The sequence below is a fragment of the Cladophialophora yegresii genome, assembly GCF_000585515.1.
Source record: "Cladophialophora yegresii CBS 114405 chromosome Unknown aczIN-supercont1.2, whole genome shotgun sequence".
Lineage (NCBI taxonomy): Eukaryota > Fungi > Ascomycota > Eurotiomycetes > Chaetothyriales > Herpotrichiellaceae > Cladophialophora > Cladophialophora yegresii.
This window is the reverse complement of record NW_006913046.1, coordinates 72946-95501: the sequence shown is the minus strand read 5'-3', so window position 1 is coordinate 95501 and position 22556 is coordinate 72946. Positions and strand designations below refer to the sequence as shown.

The 22556-nt window shown below is 53.1% G+C and overlaps 7 protein-coding genes across 7 annotated transcripts; 6 read left to right on the top strand and 1 right to left on the bottom strand.

The window, feature by feature from the left end:
* Positions 1-345: 345 nt before the first annotated feature.
* On the top strand, positions 346-813 carry A1O7_01958 (uncharacterized protein; the record flags this gene model as incomplete). The annotated part of the gene is made up of 1 exon (XM_007755994.1): positions 346-813. One exon carries the CDS (start codon positions 346-348, stop codon positions 811-813), a length of 468 nt encoding a protein of 155 aa, XP_007754184.1.
* A 3016-nt stretch (positions 814-3829) lies between these two features.
* On the bottom strand, positions 3830-4441 carry A1O7_01957 (uncharacterized protein; the record flags this gene model as incomplete). Its single annotated transcript, XM_007755993.1, has 1 exon — positions 3830-4441. A coding segment is annotated over one exon (612 nt), but the record flags the coding sequence as incomplete, so codon positions are not given.
* Positions 4442-5871: 1430 nt separating this feature from the next.
* A1O7_01956 (uncharacterized protein) lies at positions 5872-8607 on the top strand (the record flags this gene model as incomplete). Its single annotated transcript, XM_007755992.1, has 1 exon — positions 5872-8607. One exon carries the CDS (start codon positions 5872-5874, stop codon positions 8605-8607), a length of 2736 nt encoding a protein of 911 aa, XP_007754182.1.
* Positions 8608-9945: 1338 nt separating this feature from the next.
* Positions 9946-11895, top strand: A1O7_01955 (uncharacterized protein; the record flags this gene model as incomplete). Its single annotated transcript, XM_007755991.1, has 2 exons — positions 9946-11569; positions 11618-11895. The coding sequence occupies 2 exons, from the start codon at positions 9946-9948 to the stop codon at positions 11893-11895; spliced, it is 1902 nt and encodes a 633-aa protein (XP_007754181.1).
* A 1354-nt stretch (positions 11896-13249) lies between these two features.
* A1O7_01954 (uncharacterized protein) lies at positions 13250-14991 on the top strand (the record flags this gene model as incomplete). The annotated part of the gene is made up of 4 exons (XM_007755990.1): positions 13250-13510; positions 13569-13785; positions 13835-14574; positions 14638-14991. 4 exons carry the CDS (start codon positions 13250-13252, stop codon positions 14989-14991), a joined length of 1572 nt encoding a protein of 523 aa, XP_007754180.1.
* Positions 14992-16555: 1564 nt separating this feature from the next.
* Positions 16556-16819, top strand: A1O7_01953 (uncharacterized protein; the record flags this gene model as incomplete). The annotated part of the gene is made up of 1 exon (XM_007755989.1): positions 16556-16819. The coding sequence occupies one exon, from the start codon at positions 16556-16558 to the stop codon at positions 16817-16819; it is 264 nt and encodes an 87-aa protein (XP_007754179.1).
* Positions 16820-18259: 1440 nt separating this feature from the next.
* Positions 18260-21811, top strand: A1O7_01952 (hydroxymethylglutaryl-CoA reductase (NADPH); the record flags this gene model as incomplete). Its single annotated transcript, XM_007755988.1, has 3 exons — positions 18260-18598; positions 18652-21392; positions 21442-21811. 3 exons carry the CDS (start codon positions 18260-18262, stop codon positions 21809-21811), a joined length of 3450 nt encoding a protein of 1149 aa, XP_007754178.1.
* Positions 21812-22556: the final 745 nt, after the last annotated feature.

Genomic DNA, 22556 nt, shown 5'->3' with positions numbered 1-22556 from the left:
CCGTTTGCCATGTTTTTCTTGCAGAACGTGCATACTGCATTGATTTCTTTCCCTGGCTGGGTAAGCAGCTGTCAGAACCCTGCGTAAAAGTCAAGAGAAGGCATGTGCACCGCCACAATCTGAAGGTTGAGGAGAAAGTACATATGATGATGCAGCTCGCCCGCGCGACATTCCATCTTGTGTCGAAGAATGCCTTAGCTGCTGCTGTCCACTGATGCACTACCCCGAGTTTGGGAAATCTGTCTGAATCGCCTAAGCTCACCGTCCACTGAGCTGAACCCCATCGAGGTTCGGAAGCATTGTTCCAGGAGGCACCCCCAGGCAGCATCATCCTCCCACGCCAGAATGAGGATACCACTCTTCAAACGCCTTGTCATAGCCGTTCTCAACATCCTCTTTCCTCCAGTCGCAGTTATGATGATCACTGGCCCCAACGAGGACTTCGTCTTCAACTGTGTCATGTTCGTTCTAGCCGTTATCCCCTCACATATTCACGGCTTCTACATCTCCCTCACTTACTTCAACCGCAAGCGCAAAGTCCGCAAGGGAGTCTACCCCGGCAAGCCGAAGCATCTCATCTGGAGCGACAGAGTAAACAACGGCGGAGGGAGCCGGAGGGAGATCGAGAGATTGAGACATGGGAAAGAGCAAAGCAGACTCGGCAGACGAAATACCAGCCGAACTTCGGGGATTCCGGAACGCAGCAGCTCGAGGAGACGGGTACAGGAGTGGGACGATGGATACAAGGAATACGCGGTATCCCCACAGATGAGCAGAGTTGGTACTGGTAGGAGTGGCCGACAAGGCAGGTGACAGCCGGGAAGTCGTCACTACGACGGTTCATTCAGATCATCGAAGAGTCGCAACTTTAATGGCGCTCCGACCCGGTCTGGTCGGGCTAGAGATCTTCCGCACCGCCAGTGGGTTTTCACGCTGAATCTCTGCATGTCCGGAGATGTGATGTATTCGTCAGTCCACACCAACTGCCTGTATCTTCTGACAGAGACCGCGTCGACCAAGATACGTAGAGTAGGTTAAAGGCTCTTGTACGCAAGATTCTGCATTAATTATAAGGATCGTGTCTAGGGTGCGTATTCGCTGTGTTCGAGTAAGAACTGACTTGTCCTCCTGGCACCAGCCATCGCCCATGTCTACTCAATAGTGCAGACAACAATGCACAACATCAGTGGTTTCGGGAAATATCCAAGGGGTGTGATGATTTCGCGTATTACTTTCTCCTTCCATCATGGCAATCGAGCCAGGTCCCTCTGATCTCCTCCGTCGTTCTGTGGCTGCATTGTGCGAATTTCGCACAGGTTTCACCACCCTCCATAGCTGCTGTAGCTGCTGGTATACGTCGAAGTATGTGCTGGATACACGGAGCTGTACGTCGTTGTGTGGCTTGGGGTGTAATTGGTGCTGGCGGAGTAGGTCGAAGTTCTTGAGGAAGCAATCAGCTTTGCATTTCACATGGACGCAAGAGAGAAGAAGAGCATGAGCCATGAAGCATGGGGAAGAGGTGCGCTTTCCCAGGGACGCTTACGGATAAACGGTGCTATCGACCGTGCTGTAGACCGTGCTGTAGACCGTGCTGTATGCTGTACTGTAGGCTGTGCTGTAGACAGTGCTTTAGGATGTGCTGTAAACGGTGCTGTAGTCTGTGACCGTCGAATAGTCGGTGATGGTAGAGTAGTCCGTGACGGTCGCGTAATCTGTGACGGTGGAATAGTCCGTCACAGTAGCATAGTCTGTGATTGTCGAGTAGACTGTCACCGTCGATGTCGGAAAGTAAGCGGAGTAGGTCGTGGTCGGGTAGTACGTGGTTGTAGGATAAGTCGTATACGCCGGATCTGCATATCAATCAGCCTGTTCGAATTGAGGAAGCATGGCAACGCCCTGTCCGATAGAGCCGTCCTGAGTAGAAAGGCAGACTCACAAACGGAGGTAGCATAGGTCGTGGTGTAGGGTTAGGTCGAGGTGTAGTAGCCTCTCTTCTCAACATCGGCCTCTGGATGCGGCAGACCCAGAGCGAGGCCAGCAAGGGCTGCAACGATCAAAGAGCGTGAAGCGACCGTTCTCGAAGTTGCGGTCAAAATGTCCGTGTAATTCAGCTGGTGCAGGGCGTGCAACGGCCGGAGAAGGGAAGAGATAAGTGCAACGAATGTTTGCTGGTCCTCGTGCCACAGGATGATGCAAACACTGCGACGAAGAACATTGTAGAAGATACTTATAACCAGTACTTACCAGCTTCCTCTTCGAAGGATGAGACATCGCTGACCATCACTGGAGAAATTGCGGAGAGATTGAGGTGCGTATGAAAAATCGAGGAGCACCTACCCAAATGGAGGAACGAACGTGGTGTTGTCAAGGACAGATTGACAGTGGTCAAATTCAGAAGCATTTTGAGTAGAGGGAGTGACAGAAGCAAGCTACGGGTGAGAATGACCGCAAAGTGTGCGAAGGTGTGAGAGGGCGTCAAGCTCGCCGTCGAAACAACCCTTCCATGATGCCGGAAGCTCGACGACTGCTTCCTTGTAGGCCGAACACCTTCATCGCATGCATGAGCCCGTTCGCTCGAGCTCCAGACCGGAAGATGCATATTCGCTGCGCATGATAAGAGCTGAGCTGCTCCAACCTTACAGCTAATTGAGCTTCGCACCGGAGGAGTACGAGTACGGAGTAAGTCCACAATGAAATCCACTAGGGGATCTAACGCCCAGAATAACGGTTCGATCCGAGTTGACGTCATGTCCATATCCGTCTAGTGCAGTTATTTTTGGCGCTCGAGGCGCTACTCGATATCTGCACCTCGACTTTGGCTCATTTTCTGACATGCCACATGTATTCCCCTCCACACAATCGTCGTATCGTGTCCAGTCTAAGTTCTCTCTTCTCAATCTACGGGACTTGTGCCGGTTGTTCGAGCGAACTGCTTAAATATACGAGACTCATGTCATCATTCGTCCCCTCGAATCAATGCCGGCAACGCGGATGTCTGTCCCAGCTTCAGCGGACGCTTAGACTCCGCTCGAGCCTGGCCTCTTTGTGCCAGAGGAGACATGCCGTGTCTAAGCATACGACAAAACGTTGACACACGTAGATTAGGACCATTTCATGTATAGATGGCCCTCTGGCGATCGTAAGCAGCTACCCGACTCAAGAGTGGTTACTACTACACAAAAAGCCGCCGGAAGAAACAACAGCACACAAGCATGGCTTGGAAGGACATGTACGCAAGAAGGGGCCCGTGTTCATTGTTCGCCGTCTGATGCGAATGTCTACTCCATGTTCGTTAGAACTCCTTCTGATGATACTCGCTTCGGTGCTGAAAGATCGATCAATGCGCCCCACTCGATGCGGGTCAGAAGTTGAGGAAATTAGTTATACAAATATTGCAACGCACAAAAAGATTCCATAATCCGTTTCTTAAAATAGGCCCGGAGAAAAAGCGCCCAGTGGCCGGATGCGAGCTGTCGATGTGCAAGGGTATGCCACTGAAAACCTCCAATGTGAATCGAAAAGCCGCGGCCTGTTACCGAAGGCGCCCGGTAGACATAGCCCAGCTCGTATCGCCCTCCAGCGGCATGGATGGCTCCCTACCGCAATCGCTTTGTCCGTCACGGATTGCGATAGCAGGTGTTGGCAAAGGTGGATCATATGTTGGAAGTGGTCCGGCGTGGTGGACTGGAAAGGTCAGAATACCCAAGACATCAGAAGGGTGCTGGTTTCTATTCCCGATTGTTCTTGTTGCAATGTCAACCTCGGCCTCAGTACCTGCTTGCCTCTCTTCCCCAGGCCGTCGTCGCACGCTCATCTCGAGGCTGGAAGAGATAGAGATATGAATCTGATCCGCCCATCGGACGTATTTCGGACTCGGCGTTAAGCAGGTACTTGTGCTTGTGCTTCTTGAACCAAAAAGGTAGGATCGCGCACTCAAGAGGCATTTTGAAGACGGTGGAGATTTGGACAAGGCAGACCGGAGTGGCGTCGAAGTGGGCCGAATGGGGGTCAAAAACCTGGTCTCTGAGGGCGAGTAAGGTGACGTTGCGACTGCATCTCGTCTTGGTGAGGTATGAACGTTGATATTCGTGATTGGCGTTGAAGGATTGGCCATGATATACCTCGAAGTGCGGCTTTGCTTCTGACATTGAAGGTTGTATCGCCGAAACTCCTCGATCACACTGGATCGTCGGCTGTCTGCTGCCTCCTGAACTTCTTTCTCAACATCGGCGCAGGCCTGAATCTCTTCGTATGTCTCCCACAATTTGGTATCATGATGGTGGAGATAGGCTGCCAGTGCCTGAAGTGTGCCGATGAGGAGACATACCAGAGCGCAAAGTATGAAGAGGGAGACCACAACGCCTCGAATGAAACCAAGTTCCAGGATCCGCAAGAATGCCTTCTGCGCTAGTTCTGTGAAAGAGAGGGTGTCGGCTTCAGGCCGAAAGATTTCAGGCACGGGCGATGCCAATGCCCAGCGGAGCATGAGCACGAAGGGAAAGATATAGTCTGATAACATCACGCGTCTTTGCGAGGACATCGTGTTGATTCACGACTCTGCAGGCGGCGTCGTGAAGGGCCCCTTGTGGACAAGAACACACCCAAAGGGCAACACGCTTAAAGACCAAGAAAATCAACTTAGTGTTTTGATACCTAAGGAGGGAGACTTTAGATGCCTAGGATGTGACAGGGTGGGCTGCCTACACGGTGCTCCCTAACACAGTACGTGAAGCGTGCATCATGGGAGGACTTCGGTTTGTTGTTTTGGCCCCTGCTTGAGGCTGAAGCTGAGAGCTGAGCAAGGAATGGAATGTGTCGATAAGTGAATGGAATGCAAATCAAATCACGCAGCACGAGCCGCACGACTCGGCTTTGCTCACCAAGAGGAATTCGACTAGTCCTGTATTCTGTTCGTACTGGAGATGCCTCGAGTCAGAGGGAGTAGGCAGGACTTGAGGCCGTTGTATTGGCGAGCTCGTCAAGCCCGAGCCGGCTGATACAGCTCATCCACATTCGTCTCTCAACATTTCGTAGGGTGACAGAGACTAATACCGTACTTCTGTACTTAAGCAGCAAGATGAGCGTACTCCGTACAGTCTTGGAGAACTGGCCACTCCAGTGTGAGAAGAAGAGCATGAGAGAGACACAAAGGGAAAGTGTCAAGGTGCGACTCGGCTAAGTTGCCTCTTGTGCAAGCGTCTCGGGAGTCGCCCCAGCCGCTCTCCTCGATCCCTGTTCTGGCTGCCTCTTCACGTCCGTTGAACTGCACCATTCGTCACTCAATATTCGCATCTTGATACCTGCGATCAGTGTCCTACCTCAGGGCTACTAGCCGCGGCCGGCTCTCCAACACCTCGTCGTCGTTCTGTGGTCGAGGCGACCCGCAATTGAGCTCGGAAATCACAACCGCAGGGCGCTTGCTAACCCACCCCGACCAGCCATCCGTTCAACAGCGTACTTCGGATCACATCGCCTGGTATCATTCAACACGCCCGTCTCCAAATCACCTCGGTCGCGAAATCGTCTCTCGATCTCTTCGAGTGTCGGTTGTCGTTGAAGGGCCTGACCCACTCCGAGGCCGACGGCGATCAATCACTCCGCCCGCGGACGCCCAGCTACGGAAAGTTTTTGGGTCTGTTACACGTCGCGTCACGCATCCAACCGTTTCCTTCGCTTTGAGGACTCCATAGGTTTTGACACCGCTCGCCTGCGCTCCCCATACTCTGTCCGAGCCAACTCGAGGCTTTCGATGTCCTGAGAAACAGACTCCTTCTCCCATGGTCATTTGTCGCAATGAGGAGGAGGCACCACTAAATGACATTGATGGCATAAAGTGATGCTGTGATGGGCAGGACTACCGAGTATACCATCATGGGCCCTCCCCGGGAACCTTCAAGTCAATCACCGCCGTCGTCGGCGAAATCTTTACCTTACCGCAACGGTTCAAGACACGCTTCGTCCAATCTCCGAAAGCTTTATCGCATATCCGCTCAAGATGTTGGCGACCCCCGCCACGAGGAACACTCCTATCATTCTGTCTCGACCGTCTTGCCAACCTCGCCCCATCTTCCCCCTACGCCGCCTGGAGCGAACGTCGAGAGTGACTCGCCAGCTCCGGAGGAAATTGCTCCATCTATTGATGCAGCCGTCTTTAGATCGAGCTTGGTGACGCCCAATAACCAAAACAGTCCTCCGACTCCCGACAACACTCCTCCGCGCGAGCGCAATGCTTCATTCGTCCGCCCGTTTTTGGGCACCCATTCGTCCATGGCTTCCACCCAAGCGGAGTCATTCACGACCGCCCGGGAAGTTCTCACCTCCGATGTCGAGTCCGACGGGATTGTGCAACGCCAAGAGCCTGGGTTCCTGTGGCCCTTGAGCTCCGTTGACAAATTCGGCGCGACAGCGCATCGGCTGCGACCCAGTGCCTTACCTCGTTCGCCACTGGTAAACTTTTATGGCGAGGAACCGGTTCTTAGACGATCTCCAGAGTCCCTCGTTGACAAACCTCGCTTTCTTGGTAGCGAAAGCAATGCAGAACTTCATACAGGGGCCGTACAGCTGAACTCAAGCTCGAGCTCAGAGGCGGTCCCAGATGGCGAGCTTGTCCATATTCGTATCGATACAGCTCCAGCCATACCGTCCGAAAGCATCGGATCGCTATATCCAGTTCGCCACAGCGTTGATCAACAAGAATTGAGCAGAGGCAAGAGTCTGCGCGAAAGACTACTGCAAGCGCAACGCCAGGACCCGTCTGCATCAACGGAAAAGTTTGCGGACATCATTGGCTGGAACAGTTCTGTGCCAATTGGTGATGTGCCAGTTGAAGAACGCCGCTCGGGCGTCGAAGACAATCGGCGTTTTTCTGGCATCTCAACAACTTCAACAGTTGAAGCATACGTCGTGGAACAAGCCCCTCTGCCCCGACGGAAGACAACGTTACGCCATGTTAACAAGCATGAATCCTTGCGCTCTGTCAGCTCGCCTCTGCCAGCCTCAAAGAGAACTTCAGTGCTTTCCAACTCAGACTCTCCGCACCGCCTCGTTCACAAAAAGGCACGTTTAAGCAATCAAAATCGCTGGAGCTTCGGTTCCGAGGTATCCAGGTCGTACAGTCTGGCTTCAAGTGCAGTGCTGCCCAAGACCGAAGTGATCCGAGTTGCAGTAATTCCAGAGAGGAGTTCTTCTTTGAATTCGTCTGCCCACAGCAGCCAGCGGCAGTCGCTTTCGAATAGTTCTGGTCGTACTCATTCCGGCAAGGGTTCGGACAATCCACCATCATCATGGCATCAGAAAAAGGCATTTTCGGAATCCGTTGAACGTGGTAGGGATCCACTCCAGGCACCCTTGACACCTGCACGGAGTTCCTCACTATCTGCGCCCACCTCCAGGGCCACGTCTAGGGCCAATTCAATCACTTCTGAGCACCTTCAAGTTCAAAGGAAACAGGCGGAGAAAGACTTACGTAAGACTCTGGATAGGATGGAGTCCGAAAGGCTGCTCAACAGCCTGCGCGGTTCGGACCTCGCAGATGAGGTTCATGGCCCAGAGGGAAATGCCACAGCCCGTCCATATCGCAAATCTTCTGGACAAGGGCCCATCAAAACCACGGCTGTGGCTCCCACGAACCTCATTGTTGCGTCTGGAGACGGCGAAAGAGACTCGAACGCGCTTGGCTTGGTGGTCCCTGGGACGCAGGAGTGGGCAGCTCTTCGGCCCCCATCAATATTTGATACACCGTTCTCCCAGCCCTCTTTTCAATCTGCTTCTCCCGAAATCAACGAGGCAAAGGCGATCAATTATTTCCCTCACAACAATCATTCCCTGCAGTTGATTGAGCCTTTCTCGATTGCAGAATCAAGGGCTGTTCGGGAGGTTCAGAAGCAGAATCTGCCAGAAATCGAAGTGGAATCTCCTTTGCGCCATCCCCGACAACCTCCCCGCCCACCACAGTTCAAGGTAATTCCGCCCACACCCCTCGATGAGAGTGCCAATCGTCAGCTCGGGGTCGACACGAAAAGCTCTATGAAGCGTCCTGGCGGATCGCGAACTCGATCAGAATCTTTCATGAGCTCCATTTCTCGCAATCTGAGCTTGAAAAACGCTCGCAATCGGAAAGCGGACCAAGATCTTGACAACAATCTCCATCCAATGTGGCGCCCTCGAGCGTTCTGGGATGACATCGACAATACTCGCCCAGAAGGTCAACAGCCAGCACACGTACTTGCTGAAGGGTTTGTTAACAATTCCTTGGGTCTGCCCCAAGAGAGGATTGTCATTACAGGGCCCGTGTCTCTGATCCGGCGCATCTCCGAACGTCGCAGGCAGAATAGAGGGGTCGTGAAGCAATCAAGTCAATCAAGTCTAGCAAGAATTCGATCGTCTCGCAAATTGCACCGATCTTCAGGGCTAGGTTTACGCTTCCACCTCGCTCAGATTGGAATCAAGGCCGTTCAAGAAAGGATGTTGCTTGCCAAACAGCGGAAAGAGGACGAACGGAGAGAAAAACGGAGAGCTGAACTTCGACGGAGCATCGGAGCGAATGTTGTCTCACAAGGCGACTCCCGGTTTCCAGCCAGCAACACGAGCTTGGGAAGAGAGATATAAGCCCTACACTCACGGACAAGTCGATGTTACCGGGTCTGACGAGGTTGTTCGCCTACGCCGCCCGTCTTACGACATTCGAGGACGTTCGAGAAGGTGTTCACCATACATCATCCTGGCCCTGGCGGCTCCGGATCTTCTTTTCACTTGGGCGTTTGTGAGGCTAGCTGGCAGCGTTGCGATCATGTTTTGGTGGTAATTGGGGTATTAGGAGCAAGACTTACGCACGATCTGACGTCTTGATGATTGATGATTGAAATGAAATAATGAGCATGTACCATCAGTGCACGGCAAACCCAGATGAAACGGCTTTCTAGCGAGGAGTTGACTACAATTGCATGCTATCCTTTGGTGTTTGATTCTTCTGCTTTGGCATCCATCTGTTGCCTCTGCCTCAGATTCTCAAGCCCGACAGAGTCAAGGAATGGTTCAAACGTGATGCTGGAGTCGAAAACGGTTACTGGTTTCTTCATTAGCTCTCAATTCGCTAGTAAAATGACTCACTTTGTTCTCACCGCGCTGATCTTGGGCTTGTGGTTGGGTGAATTGGGTATTGCTCCTCGATTCGACCGCCTTCTCACACCTCGGTGCTTTCTTCAGTGGACCTTTCAAGAGCTCTCTCTTCTCTTTAGAGCTCGCCATTGGCAATCTCCGACACGTCCGCCCAATTCACGAGTGAACAACGATGGTAGAGGCGCTTTCCACTTAGGGACATGAACTTATTTGCCAATGCAGGCGAGAGCCCCTCAATTAATTGGCGCAAGGAACACTTGTTGACCAGCTCCATTTCTATGCCCTCCAGATCTTATCTTATCTCTTAGCAACCGACACGGACTTTGCCTGCGAGCCTGCGATATCGGATGGCGCACGCAAGTTGGACAATCCCAATTCAGACCCTCCTCGGCCTTGAGATTGGCGACGATTTCAATCTGGCTTCAATATCCGCCGCAAGCCCTGGCGATGGTCCTGGCACGGCGTTCGCCAGTCCTACCCAGAGCCACAAAAGAAATGCCTCCGCGGCCGGTTTCGACAGCTCGCCGGCAAGCCTCGAGTCACCAGACATTAATGGTGATGACAATGGGCGCGATGGTAGGCGCAGGCCGGTGAAAAGAGCTTGCAACGAATGTCGCCAGCAGAAGGTGAGCCGTCACACTTGCAACTGTATACTGAGCCTTGGGAGGGCTGCGTACACTAGTCCGTCGTTAACATGCCGCTATCTACCCATTTGCCCTCCGATGGCCTTGCGCATCGATTCGAGCCAACTTGTGCCCTGTCACCTCGAGTCCTGTGCTAATCGTCATCACGCAGTTGCGATGCGATGTTGTCCAAGAGCCCTTCCAGATGTGCACTCGCTGCAAGCGCCTCAACCTTGGGTGCAAGATCGAAGACAACTTCAAGCGTGTTGGCAAGAGATCGCGAAATGCAGAGATGGAGCGCGAGATCATCGAGCTGCGCAAACAGGTGGCTTCACAACCAAAGACAGCAGGTGTAGCCAACGGCGCTCATACCATTGGCAAAGCTGCTCTGCAACCATCGCCCACGGGAGACGGGGCTTTCACATCGGATGCTGCCGCCGCAGGATTGCTCGATCTGAGAGGCGGCGGCACAGGAAGACCAGTATTTAAACGGCTGGAAGACGTGATGCTCACCCAGGATCGGGCACAAGAACTCTTTCAACGGTTCTTCACATTCCATCACCCATTCCTGCCGTTTCTCAACCCTGACAAAACGGCCGAGGATTACTACGCCAGATCGCCCCTGCTGTTTTGGACAATCATCGCTGTAGGTGCTCGTCATTACACTCCTGAGCCTGAGCTCTTCCATACCCTGACTGGGCCCGTAATGCGGTTGGTATGGTCAACGGTTGCTGAGGTACCACAAAACTACCATATGATCAAGGCCCTCATCTTACTGTGCGCTTGGCCATTGCCTACGAGCAGCACTTCCACAGATCCAACATTCATGCTCTGTGGTCTGATGATGCAGATAGCCCTGCAGATTGGTATGCATCGTCCAACACATGCACAAGATTTCAGTAAGTTCAGGGTCGAGCTAAGAGAGGTGGAGTTGCAGGATAGAGTCGTGGTCTGGAGCGTGTGCAATATTGTCGCCCAGAGGATATGCACGGCGTATGGGCAACCACCTCTCAGTATCTACGACTGGACCCTGGGGCCGAAGCCCTTGGAAACAAATCCCAGCTACGAACTGCCGGCTCCGATATTCAATCGACTGCTGATAGAAAAATTCGTTGACAAGGTGTCAAGAACGCTTTACATGAACCCACACGACCCCGTCGGCCTCGCAATGGACACGGAACGTCCTACTTACGTGTCATTCCTCGCACATGAACTGGAGGAACTTGAAGATAAACTTCGCAAGGACACTTCGCCTATTACCAAGATATACCTCAAGGCTGCCGGGCTCCACATGAGATTGAGTGCCTTCTTCTCGCCCCCTTCATTACCGTCGTACCGGACAGACATGCTGAAACTGTACTATGCTACAACTGAGTTTCTTGAGACTTGTCTGAGTCTGGAATCAAACATCAGCGTCAATCTGCCATCAAGCTATTCCCATGGCCTATCCTTGTCACATGCGACGAACTATATATTCTTCACGATGCTTGGCGCTGGATTCTCACTCCTCAAACTCATGCATCACTTCCTCGGCGAGCATGAGCTAGACGAGAAGGGTGCCTCCGAGCTTTTATCCAGGACGGTTTGGGCGCTGAGGAGCATGAGCGTGGAGGAAAACGACCTGGCCGAACGCTTGTCGGAGGTCCTAGCTCAAGTCTGGAAAAGCGGGCGTGTGCGTGCGGAACCAAACCGTAACAGCATCGGCGAAGGTGCTGCCGATGATAGTCTCCAGCTCAAGGTCAAGTGTCGGATGTCCATGTCTGTGGTCTTCGACTCGGTTTGGCAGTGGCGACAGAATTTCCATTTCCGAGGCGGAAAGCCAGCTGATGGTAAGAATGCCATCTTTGTCTTTGAGACAGTTACTGACTAGGTATCAGTGAGGCAACAAAATCCGCAACTTCAGCAGCCCGATACCAAAGTGAACATTCCTGCTTCGAGCACAGACTCCGTCTCAGCGATGAACGGGCCTATGCTGTCAGAGCCAGCCATCCCTCGAACAGCTGATCCTCTTAACGTGGAATATGGCCAGCCAGATTATGATGTGTTCGACCCACTCAATTGGATACTGGACGGCATAGTGGATTTTCCCCACAACTTCAACAGTCTACGCGGGGACGAGCTTACAGATCTGGACCCGTTGGGCGGGGGAATTTGAGATCAAAGCGAAGTAACAAGATGGAGGATTCGCAATGCCGGAGCACTGGCTCTATTCGTCTTGGGAGCAGTGCCGTTTGCATACAGCTTTCACCCTATAATCGCTGTGGTCGGGTTCGGTGCTGTTGCCGTGAGATTACATAGATATCCCACATGCTCAAGTACTTAGCTCCATTAGCCTTTGGCAGCTTTGCGGCTGTTGGAATGGACGACCTTATTATCTGGCTTTGCGTCTCAATTTCTGGGAGATGCGCAAAAAATCTTGTCCAAAGTGCGTTCAATAACGTTGACAACGGTCCAAATTGGCCTACATTTGGCAGCTCTGGCCCTCTCCAGTGCATACGCGTTTCAGGCTCAACCTCAGCGAGTGGACTACAACGCTGGATTGGTTCTTTGCCGAGACAAGGGCCCGTCTTCCCGTAGCTGCCAATAAACAGAGGCAAGTCGGTAAGCCAGCGATCAGCTCTAGTGGGCCTGCAACTGGCGAGACGAGATCGCAGTTCTTCCAGAATACCGAACACCGATAACGTTTCGGCCAGTGGCGAAGCCAATGGGCGATTAGCAACGGCATTAGTTACTCGTACACAGTACTGCATCGAATTGGACAAGCTGACGCCTTATCTCGAGCTTTCTTACGCCAAGCGAGGCCACGCCCAATTCTGGAAGCTCGTCACCAGTCTTCTCCATCCTTCCTCCACTCACACCAAAGCTTCGGCTTCAAGCTTCCTCAAGCTTGGTGCAGGCCATGCTTCTTTCGCTTGTCCCCTGGCGCCAACTCGCGTGGCCTTTCAGGTGTCCATGCTCGAGCGATACCCACTCCCGACATCAGGGAGGCGCGGTGGCCGTACAAATGGTGCTGAAGCTGCAAACGCCACTAAAAGGCGAGCCCCGACCGGTAGGTGACGGGTGGGGCAATGTGAAGGTGGTATCCAGGACATACTCCAGCCTACTATGAGGAGGCACTCAACGTAGGCATTGAGCCTGCTCTGTGGTGTGTATGAGTACGAGAGATGATATCTGGGATGTCCAGCAGCGAGTGAAGCCCGATGAAGTGTTCGGCTGCGACCGATTCAGCAGGGGCTGCATAGCTCTCACGTTCCCCCGATACCAAGACCCTTATCTCGAAGATGGGAAAGCCGCCGCTTGGGCCCAGACAGGTCGCACCGCTAGAGTGACGGCGGTATCCACGACCTATCGTCTTGTCCAACATCTACTATATTACTCCTCTGTCCCCACTGTATTCTCGGTGTAGTTTGCCAACGTCTCATTTCCACTGAGCTGTCGTTTCATCGTTGATTCGCGGTCCATCAAGAGTGTCGTTTTGTCAAGGCCTTCTAGGCTCATCGCCTGGCAAGATGGCTTCCTACGAGAAAAGCGGCTACGGAAAAAATGGCTGCGATGTCGAGTATCAACAACCCGCGGCGTACGAAAGGCACCATTCTCTTGTCGCACCCGATGCCTCGGGCGCCGTGCATGGAGAATCGTTCACCATCGGCGACTCGATGTACGCCAAAATACAACGTCTGGCCGGGCGCTTTCATGTTGAGCAGCGCGGCATTGAACGTGTTCCTGCAGATGAGCAGATGGATAAAAGCACCTTCAAAGTGGGCACGATGGTAGGTTTCCAGAGCCCCTCTTTGGTAATGAAGATGTGGGTGCTGACCCTTTCAACAGTGGCTCGCAGCGAATATGGTCGTTTCTTCCTTTGCCATCGGCGTCCTCGCAGTGCCAGTCTTTGGCCTGGGGTTCGTCGATTCCGTCCTGACCATTCTCTTCATCAACATGTTCGGAATCTTACCAGTCTGCTTCTTCTCGACATTCGGTCCCAGGTTTGGCATGCGCCAGATGATTCTCAGCCGCTTCTTCTTCGGCTACTACGGGGTCAAGATCAGTATGCCAGTTTTACTCGGGCCATTTTAGCCTCGCTGACGATTTCCTAGTCGCTATTTTTAATTGTCTTGCTTGCCTGGGATGGTCGTCTGTCAATGTGATCGTGGGCTCTCAACTCATCCATGCCGTCAACCCAGACGTCCCGGCGTGGGCAGGCATCATTACCATCGCTGCGTGCACCTTCTTTGTCACGCTCTTCGGGTACAAAGTTGTGCATATATACGAAATGGTCGCTTGGGTCCCCTGCTTCATCATCTTCCTCATTGTTATCGGGGAGTTTGCGCATCGTGGCGATTTCGTCAACATCCCGATGGGCAACGGCGAAGGCGAGGCTGGGTCAGTCTTATCTTTCGCGGCGTCCGTGTTCGGATTTGCCACGGGCTGGGCTTCCTATGCCAGTGACTACACTTGTTACCAACCTGCGAACACCTCCCGGACAAAGATCTTTTTCTACGTCTTCGCCGGCTTGATCTTCCCTCTATGTTTCACCCAGATGCTGGGTGTAGCTGTCGCGACCGCCATGCCGACGAATCAGGCCTACGCGGATGCCTACGCCACCGATGCCGTTGGTGGTCTCTTGCACGAAGTTCTTGTCCCACCACTGGGAGGCTTCGGCAAGTTCTGCCTCATCATCCTAGCTCTCTCGATCGTCGGCAACAATATTCCGAATCAGTACTCTATAGCGTTCTCTTTGCAGACTCTGACGCACTACGCGCAAATGGTGCCTCGTTTCATCTGGACGCTAGTTGCCACCATCACCTACTGCGCCATTGCAATTCCAGGCGCTGACGTACGTCACACCCCTTTCCTTGCTTCTACCACTCCCATTGTAAGACTCGCTAATCTGTCTTAGCATTTTGAATCTGTCCTTGAAAACTTCATGCTAGTTATCGGCTACTGGTTGGCCATCTACGAGGGCATCTCTCTACCTGAACACTTCATCTTCAAGCGTGGGATGCGCGGCTACAAGCCCGAAATCTACGATCAACCAAAGTATCTCCCACCAGGCATTGCCGCAGCAGCAGCTTTCTGCTTTGGCATTCTGGGTGCGGCCATGGGGATGGCGCAGGTCTGGTTCATCGGCCCAATCGGGAGGTTGATAGGTACCGGGTACGGTGGGGATATTGGGTTTGAATTGGCTTTTGCGTTCACAGCGATCACATACGTGCCGTTCAGGTATCTTGAGAGGAGATACTTCCACCGATAGATGGGACGTGGCGGGCATACTGTAGTACACTGGTGGTTTGGCGGACGGGCTCGTCACCAACGCACCTGATTGGCTGCATTGACTCACGCAGTTCGTCTTACACCAACTGCGCCTCAAGCCGCCTTCTGTACTGTGCTCTGGGCTTTGTCTAGCTTTTCTCATATCGCTTATTGCGTTTCACAGCCGTGTTGACGGTTCCTGATAGGGTTGAACTGAGGATGACTACTATTTCTCCGACGGTAGAAGCTCCCGCGTCTAAATATCGGAGGAGAGCTTGCTACGCTGCTCACCAGCGCTGTGGCAATGATTAGTTGGTCTCAACTTTTGGACTTCTCAAGCCGGAAGTAACCGAGGAGAACGCCCGGCTATACCCGTTCCGGCTCGGAGCTACATCGTCCACGTCTTCAACGGCTTCTTGACAGTGACCCGATAGTCCAGCATCGACTGGTAAGTGCTTAACGGCAATCCATGATATGAGACGAGCATTGGTCGTCCACCAAGAGGACTGCCTCTTAGGCCGCCACGTGGCCGTCTCCAAGGTGCCACAGCAAGTATGTAAGCCGACGTCTGCCAATGCTGACGATACGTTATGTGAGGTCGACCCCCGTACCAAGTGCGCGGCATTGCACCTTCTTGTACAGTCGCGAGATTGAATCAATGGCAGAGCCCGGTCGTTGTGGACAATTGAAGACATGTCATCGTACCATGCCACCCAAGAGGATACCGAAGAGGAGTGCGTGATCCACAAAGTCTCGATTGGACTCCATGTGAAACAATATGTACCCATTACATCGAGGACGCGTTCGGACGATGATTATGCTATAGCGCCTATCGTGCAACATGGGCAGCCTCCGGGCGACAACAAGGAGTCATACGAACCATTCGTGCGGGATCCGCCCTGTCAACCAGGACTACCTCCGGTCCGGACCCTATGGGCTATGGACATTGCTTCTTGCTGACAATCGTAATTGTTGAATCGAGACTCACAGGCGGTGAACCACATTGGTACGCCGCTTCAAGAGATATTGCACAATTGGTCAACTACTTGCAAGACGAGATGCGACCGCCGCTGGGTCTGCTTTGGTCGAGCTGGGGAGGCGCCGTGCTGACAGTGGCGGCAGCTTTCAATCCTCGACTATCCCAGGGTTTGATTTGAGCGAGCCTACCCTCGAGAACGGATGGTATCATGTACGTGCTAGTTTGTCGAGCGAATGCGAAATACTGGTTACAGGGGGTACAGCAGCTCCGAGTTTGGCAAGAAGAAAGCGATACTACGCTAGTCGCGCTGCCCTGACAGAATCTGTTCATCGCGCGACGATGTGCAAGGCATACGATCCACGAGCTCTGTAGCAGAGTCTGAGCCATGACCGTCGCGATATGGAAGTTGGCAGGGGGGAGTTGATCACCCCGCCAGTTCAGACGCTATCGTGCTTCTTGCGGCCGCCATCACCACTATGTCTGGATTTCCGGGGAACGAAGACTACGCGGCGAGTGATGAGGATACCAAATGGCCTCCTGACTTCTACGCTGCGCAGGGTTTTTCGAGAGACCGACCGAATCAGAAATGGACCCACGGGCACCTTTCGCCTGGGACGAGGAGTGCTTCGACCATACGCGAGAGGCATTTTTACCCTCCTACACTAATGTTTCCGGAATGGTCTGCGAGAATGAATGGAGACTGGTCGGCCACGAAGAGAGGAACGAAGAGGCTAGCGATCAGGCGGCCAACGAACTCTCGGAGAAAGCTGACCAGGCCGAGCAAGAGGAGGTGAATAGACTTGCCGAAGGCACCGGAGACGAGCAGGAGGACATCGGGTTTGCCGACTAGGTCGACGCACCACTAGCCAATGCAAAACAAATCTCGCCGCGGGATGAGGGTCCTCAGCCCATACCATGTTGCAAAGAAGGCATCAGCGACTTTGAATGCCCGCTATTGTTCCTGTGGAGACGAGAGGCACTTTTATCAGCGATGAGGGTTACAGGAAGCTTATCCTGGCGTCTGCTGATGCCATTGGTCGCGGAAAGAATCAAATTGAGCAGATATTTGTTGAAGGGGGCATTCGCTTGCGCTGTTTGCACCCAGAAAGACTGCAGAGGCAGCAGCAACGTGAATCGAGAGGTTTTGGCACCGTTGGCTTCGTGAAGACACCGGCGACAGTCAGATGGACCAGCCGATGCTCAAAGCGTCCCTCCAGAGTTTGTGGAAAGGGCCGAACGAGTGGATGCAACCACTGCCGTTTACTTTTGAAAAGAAAGCTGGAGCTCTGATTCAAATTAGGGAACGAAGATAATCCTCTAGGCAATTCGCATCCAAGGACAGATACTGGGTGGCATAAGCCAACCAGTCCGTTTCAGCTGGTTGTGGGCGACGGCGACGTATGTACTGTGTAACTGCCGCAGCAGGAATTGTGTTGTGAAACGTACGCATGCAGGTACAGCTCCAAATATAAGTCATCCACGCCACCCACACACCTCCTACTTGGAGTCATGACGATTGTCTGGGGCGGCATTGATATACCGTGGTACTTCTGAGTACGAGGTACCACACACGCATGGCAAATCTGATGAAAACCACAGTACCTGTACCTCGTTTGTGGGTGCGAGTTTCGGAGAGCAGTGGGGAGACTTGGGAGCAGATGCCGAATGGGCCCACGCCGCCGTTGGCCAGCATCTGTGGTGAAAATCCTCAACGGCCGAATGATTGGGCGGGGAGAGGAAGGACTTCATGCGGATAAGCCAGCCGTGAGCACCAAATCTGCAGGCAGCGCGGTGGTGGGTGGCTAGGCTCCTCAGTTACCAAACAAGGTACCCCCCTAGCCTCCTTTGGCTGCATGGACCCCCAAACAACCGAAACCTTGCAGGTGGGCACACTGGAGACGATCGCAAGCCTGCTGGAAATTTCATAGAGAGGGCGATTTGTCGCTTCGAGCCGATGGCTTTGTGCCATGGTCTATTCCTACTCCCTATTGTCTCTCTAACCTGCCTCTCACCTTGATCCTGCACTCGTTCTTGGGGGTGGAAATATTGCTCGCTAACTGCTCGGAAGATCGTGAAGTCACTGACCGTGCTGCTATAGATTGGTATGCGACGGCCTCCCTGTCGGCTCCTGACCGCCACTTGCACTTCTGCACCTTTGGCCTCTATGTCTTTGTGCAATGCGACTGACACATGACAAGCAGGACCTGTTCAACCGTCTCGGGCATGGAAAGATAGGCGTGAATCATTTTCCTTCGTCCTACCCTCCTCTACCTCGTCGGTTTCTCTCAAAATGGTCCGAGGTTCGAATCTCCTCCCCAAACAACTTCGCTCTCTGGGCAAAAGTGACGGCTGGCTGAATCGCACGGTTACCTCCAATCTTCTGGCCATTTCGAGTCTGGCATGTGCGCATCCCATTCACACGGTCGTTGCAATTGCTTTGTTCGCAAGCACCTCCTACGTGGGCCTGTTGCAAGAGAGCTTATTCGACAGCGGGCTCAAATCTCTCCAGCACAACGGAAAGGTGGATGTGGAGGCCCTCCTGCAAGGAAGCAGGACATTGGAGCTGTCGGAGAAGACTGCATGGAAATGGCAGTTCCCAGAAGACTCCAGTATCCCCCGGGTCTCGCTGGTAAGTGCTATCTGGCTGGGACACACGATAGAACTGACGAGGCCCATTTGCAGGGTCCCCACCACTATGCGATCTCAACCTTTGTCTTCCCAGACTCTTCCTCGAATCAGCTGGCACCTGAAGTCAGTGCCGTTTCCATTCCGGCTAATGTGACGGCCACCAACATCCCGACTACCTCGAACCTGCTCTCGCCCATATCCCACGACACCTCGCTCGCCTTCTACACATCCTTCTCCGAACTCCCCGACTTCCTGAGAGCCGCACAAGAGCTTCCGGTGCAACAGGCAAAGTCGGGGGAACAAAGACAACCTTCATGGTTCATGAAAGCTGCTCGCCTGAGTGGCAATGGAGCGCGTGGGGCCTACACAACGTGGTTCCGGGAAGGATGGACGTCTTTTGTCGATTTGCTCAAGCATGCTGAAACGCTGGACATCATCATAATGTCTCTCGGTTACCTGTCGATGCATCTCACCTTTCTCTCGCTGTTCGTCTCCATGAAACGTCTCGGTTCCAATGCTTGGCTGGCGGTATCAGTGCTCTTCTCGAGCCTGTTTGCCTTCTTATTTGGACTGGTAACTACAACAAAACTTGGTGTTCCGGTCAACATGGTCTTGCTGTCGGAAGGGCTGCCTTTTCTCGTGGTTACAGTGGGCTTTGAGAAGTCAATCATTCTCACAAAAGCTGTTCTGTCCGCCTCATACGATAAGAACTGGCGAAGCTTGGAGAACGGCTCTGCTAGTGGCAGTGTTAATGGTCCAGTGGTCGCTCCTAACTCGCCCAGCTCCATCCAAGACGCGATCCAGATTGCGGTCAGGGAGACCGGATTTGAGATTGTGCGAGACTACACTATTGAAATCGCCATTCTTATTCTGGGCGCGGCCTCAGGCATTCAAGGGGGTCTACGACAATTCTGTTTTCTAGCGGCATGGATCTTGGTGTTTGACTGTCTCCTCCTCTTCACTTTCTACGCGACCATCCTTTGCATCAAACTCGAGATCAATCGCATCAAACGCCATGTCGCTCTACGCAAAGCTCTCGAAGAGGATGGCATCAACCACCGTGTTGCCGAAGACGTTGCCACGAACAACGACTGGCCCGCTGGACAGTCCGGTCAAGCAGCAGGGTTCAACATCTTCGGCCAGAAGATCAAAGCCAACAGTGTGCCCAAATTCAAGATCTGGATGGTCACTGGTTTTGTCATTATCAACCTGGTCAACCTCTGCACAATCCCATTCCGGACAGCCAAAACAACAGGTGCCGCCATGCCAAGCGTCCTGACTCCTGCACCCATTGATCCCTTCAAGGTCGCAGAAAATGGCCTGGATGCCATTTATGTGACAGCTAAGAGTCAGAAGCAAGAGACCTATGTTACCGTGCTTCCTCCCATCAAGTACGAGCTCGACTATCCCCACCTTCCCCGTGCGGACACAACAGACGACCTCGGCTTCTTCGATACGGACTATACTGACCAGCTGCTGAACGTTGTGGGCGGCCGTGTAATCGAAGGCGTTTTGAGTAGCCTGGAAGACCCTGTTCTCAGCAAATGGGTTTTGATTGCTCTTACTCTGAGTCTAATACTAAACGGCTACCTTTTCAACGCCGCACGTTGGAGCTTGAAAGAGCCACAATCCGCCACTAGTTCACCAGCCGCACAAAGGGCACCTGAGCTTGAGCTGCCCGTGACACCGAGACCTCGACGAACCACTCTCACGGCGCCAGTTCACTCTGAGAGGTCGCCGGTAGAACGGGAGCAGATGCTCAAAGAAAAGAAGGCCGCGTATTTGACCGATGAGGAACTGATCGACTTGTCGCTGAAGGGTAAGATCCCCGGTTATGCGATCGAGAAGACCTTGGAGAACCCGGAAGTCATGAGCCGGCGAGAAGCATTTGTGCGAGCGGTGAAGGTTCGAAGAGCAGTTGTGTCACGCACCCCGGCAACAAAACATGTGGCAGCTGGTTTGGAAATCTCGAAAGCTCCATACAAGGACTACAACTACGAGCTCGTGCATGGCGCCTGCTGTGAGAATGTGATCGGCTACCTGCCTCTTCCCCTCGGCGTTGCTGGACCTATCATAATCGACGGCCTTCAATATTTCTTGCCAATGGCCACGACCGAGGGAGTGTTGGTAGCTAGCACCAGCCGTGGTTGCAAAGCCATCAATGCTGGTGGGGGTGCAGTTACCGTTGTTACTGGTGATGGAATGACCAGGGGACCGTGCGTCGGTTTTCCTACGCTCGTCAGAGCCGGCGAAGCAAAAGTGTGGCTCGACTCCGACGAAGGCCAGCAGAGGATGCGTGAAGCATTTAACTCTACCAGCCGATTTGCTCGACTGCAGTCGATGAAGACGGCCATGGCGGGGACGTATCTCTACATTCGATTCAAGACGACGACAGGTGACGCTATGGGTATGAATATGATCTCGAAGGGAGTAGAGAAAGCTTTGTCTGTGATGGCAACCGAGTGTGGCTTTGAGGACATGTCGACAATTACCATATCAGGCAACTACTGCACCGACAAAAAGCCAGCGGCGGTGAATTGGATTGATGGCCGAGGGAAAGCCGTGGTTGCTGAGGCCGTCATTCCAGGAGACGTGGTTCGCAATGTTCTGAAGAGCGACGTGGACGCACTCGTCGAACTCAATGTGTCCAAGAACCTGATCGGCAGTGCGATGGCCGGGAGCATAGGAGGTTTCAACGCTCACGCCTCGAATATTGTCACGGCAATCTTCCTGGCCACGGGCCAGGATCCGGCGCAAAACGTGGAGAGCTCTAACTGCATTACCATCATGAAGAAGTAAGTTGATTTTGTCTATACCAGTTTGCAACGACTGACACGCGAACAGCCTCAACGGAAACCTCCAAATCAGTGTGTCGATGCCGTCAATCGAGGTTGGCACCATTGGCGGAGGCACCATCTTGGAAGCCCAATCATCGATGCTGGAGATGCTCGGAGTGCGAGGATCACACCCGACAAATCCGGGCGATAATGCTCGAAGATTGGCCAGGATCGTCGCAGCAGGCGTGCTTGCAGGCGAGTTGAGTCTCTGCAGTGCTCTTGCAGCAGGTCATCTGGTAAAAGCACACATGGCACACAATCGAAGCGCGGTGCCTACTCGGGCCACAACGCCCGTCTCAGCAGCGGTCGAGCCCTTCCTTCGAGCACAGACCGGACCATCAATACCGTCTTCCCTCAAAATGACGACCGGCAAATGAACTTGTGGGCGGGCCACATCTGTACAGACGATCAACATTACATATATCGGCGATTAGCATGTGGCGTTTGGAGGACCGAGGTCCGCGTCGACCATCGACTGGCTGTGATTGATCACTATGACCGGAATTTTGGGAAAGGCATAATGAATGAAGAAAGGTGGACGCTTCCCGCGCTCATGGCAGAGGCGCGGCCGAGAGTAATTCTGGCAACTTTTGTACAACATTCCAGTACACGATAGAGAAGATGAGCGATCATCATTAGCCGCTGTCGTTAGCCTAGTTCGTACGGTGTTCTGAAAGCATAATGAATGTCTTCACTGGCAACAGCCCAGAGCACACCGATGGTAGACGCCACCAAGCGGCAAGGCGCCAGGGACGTCCAATTTGTGGTTCTTTTGGCGCCAAAGAAGCCTGAAGATTTGGAGTTGGAGCAGTGATTTACCACTCTGAAAACATCAAAGCTTAAGTGTCGCGCATCCTTTGTTTGATAGTGGAGATTCCGCCGGCGCGTCAGATCAGGTGGATCTGGGTTGTATTGGGGCTGGGTCAGTAAGGGGGTCCAAAAAAAGTTTTAGATCTGGATGCTGGTGTTCTGGATGGCCATCGTATGCGTCTCCCATGGCGAAGAACGAGTTACCCGGCATATACAACGAGGACTGGGCCAATAGAGGCAGTAGACCGTAATATAGAGGCAAGGGAGGGGAATAAAGAAGCGTCAGTTACTCCGTACTTTGATCTGCTTCCG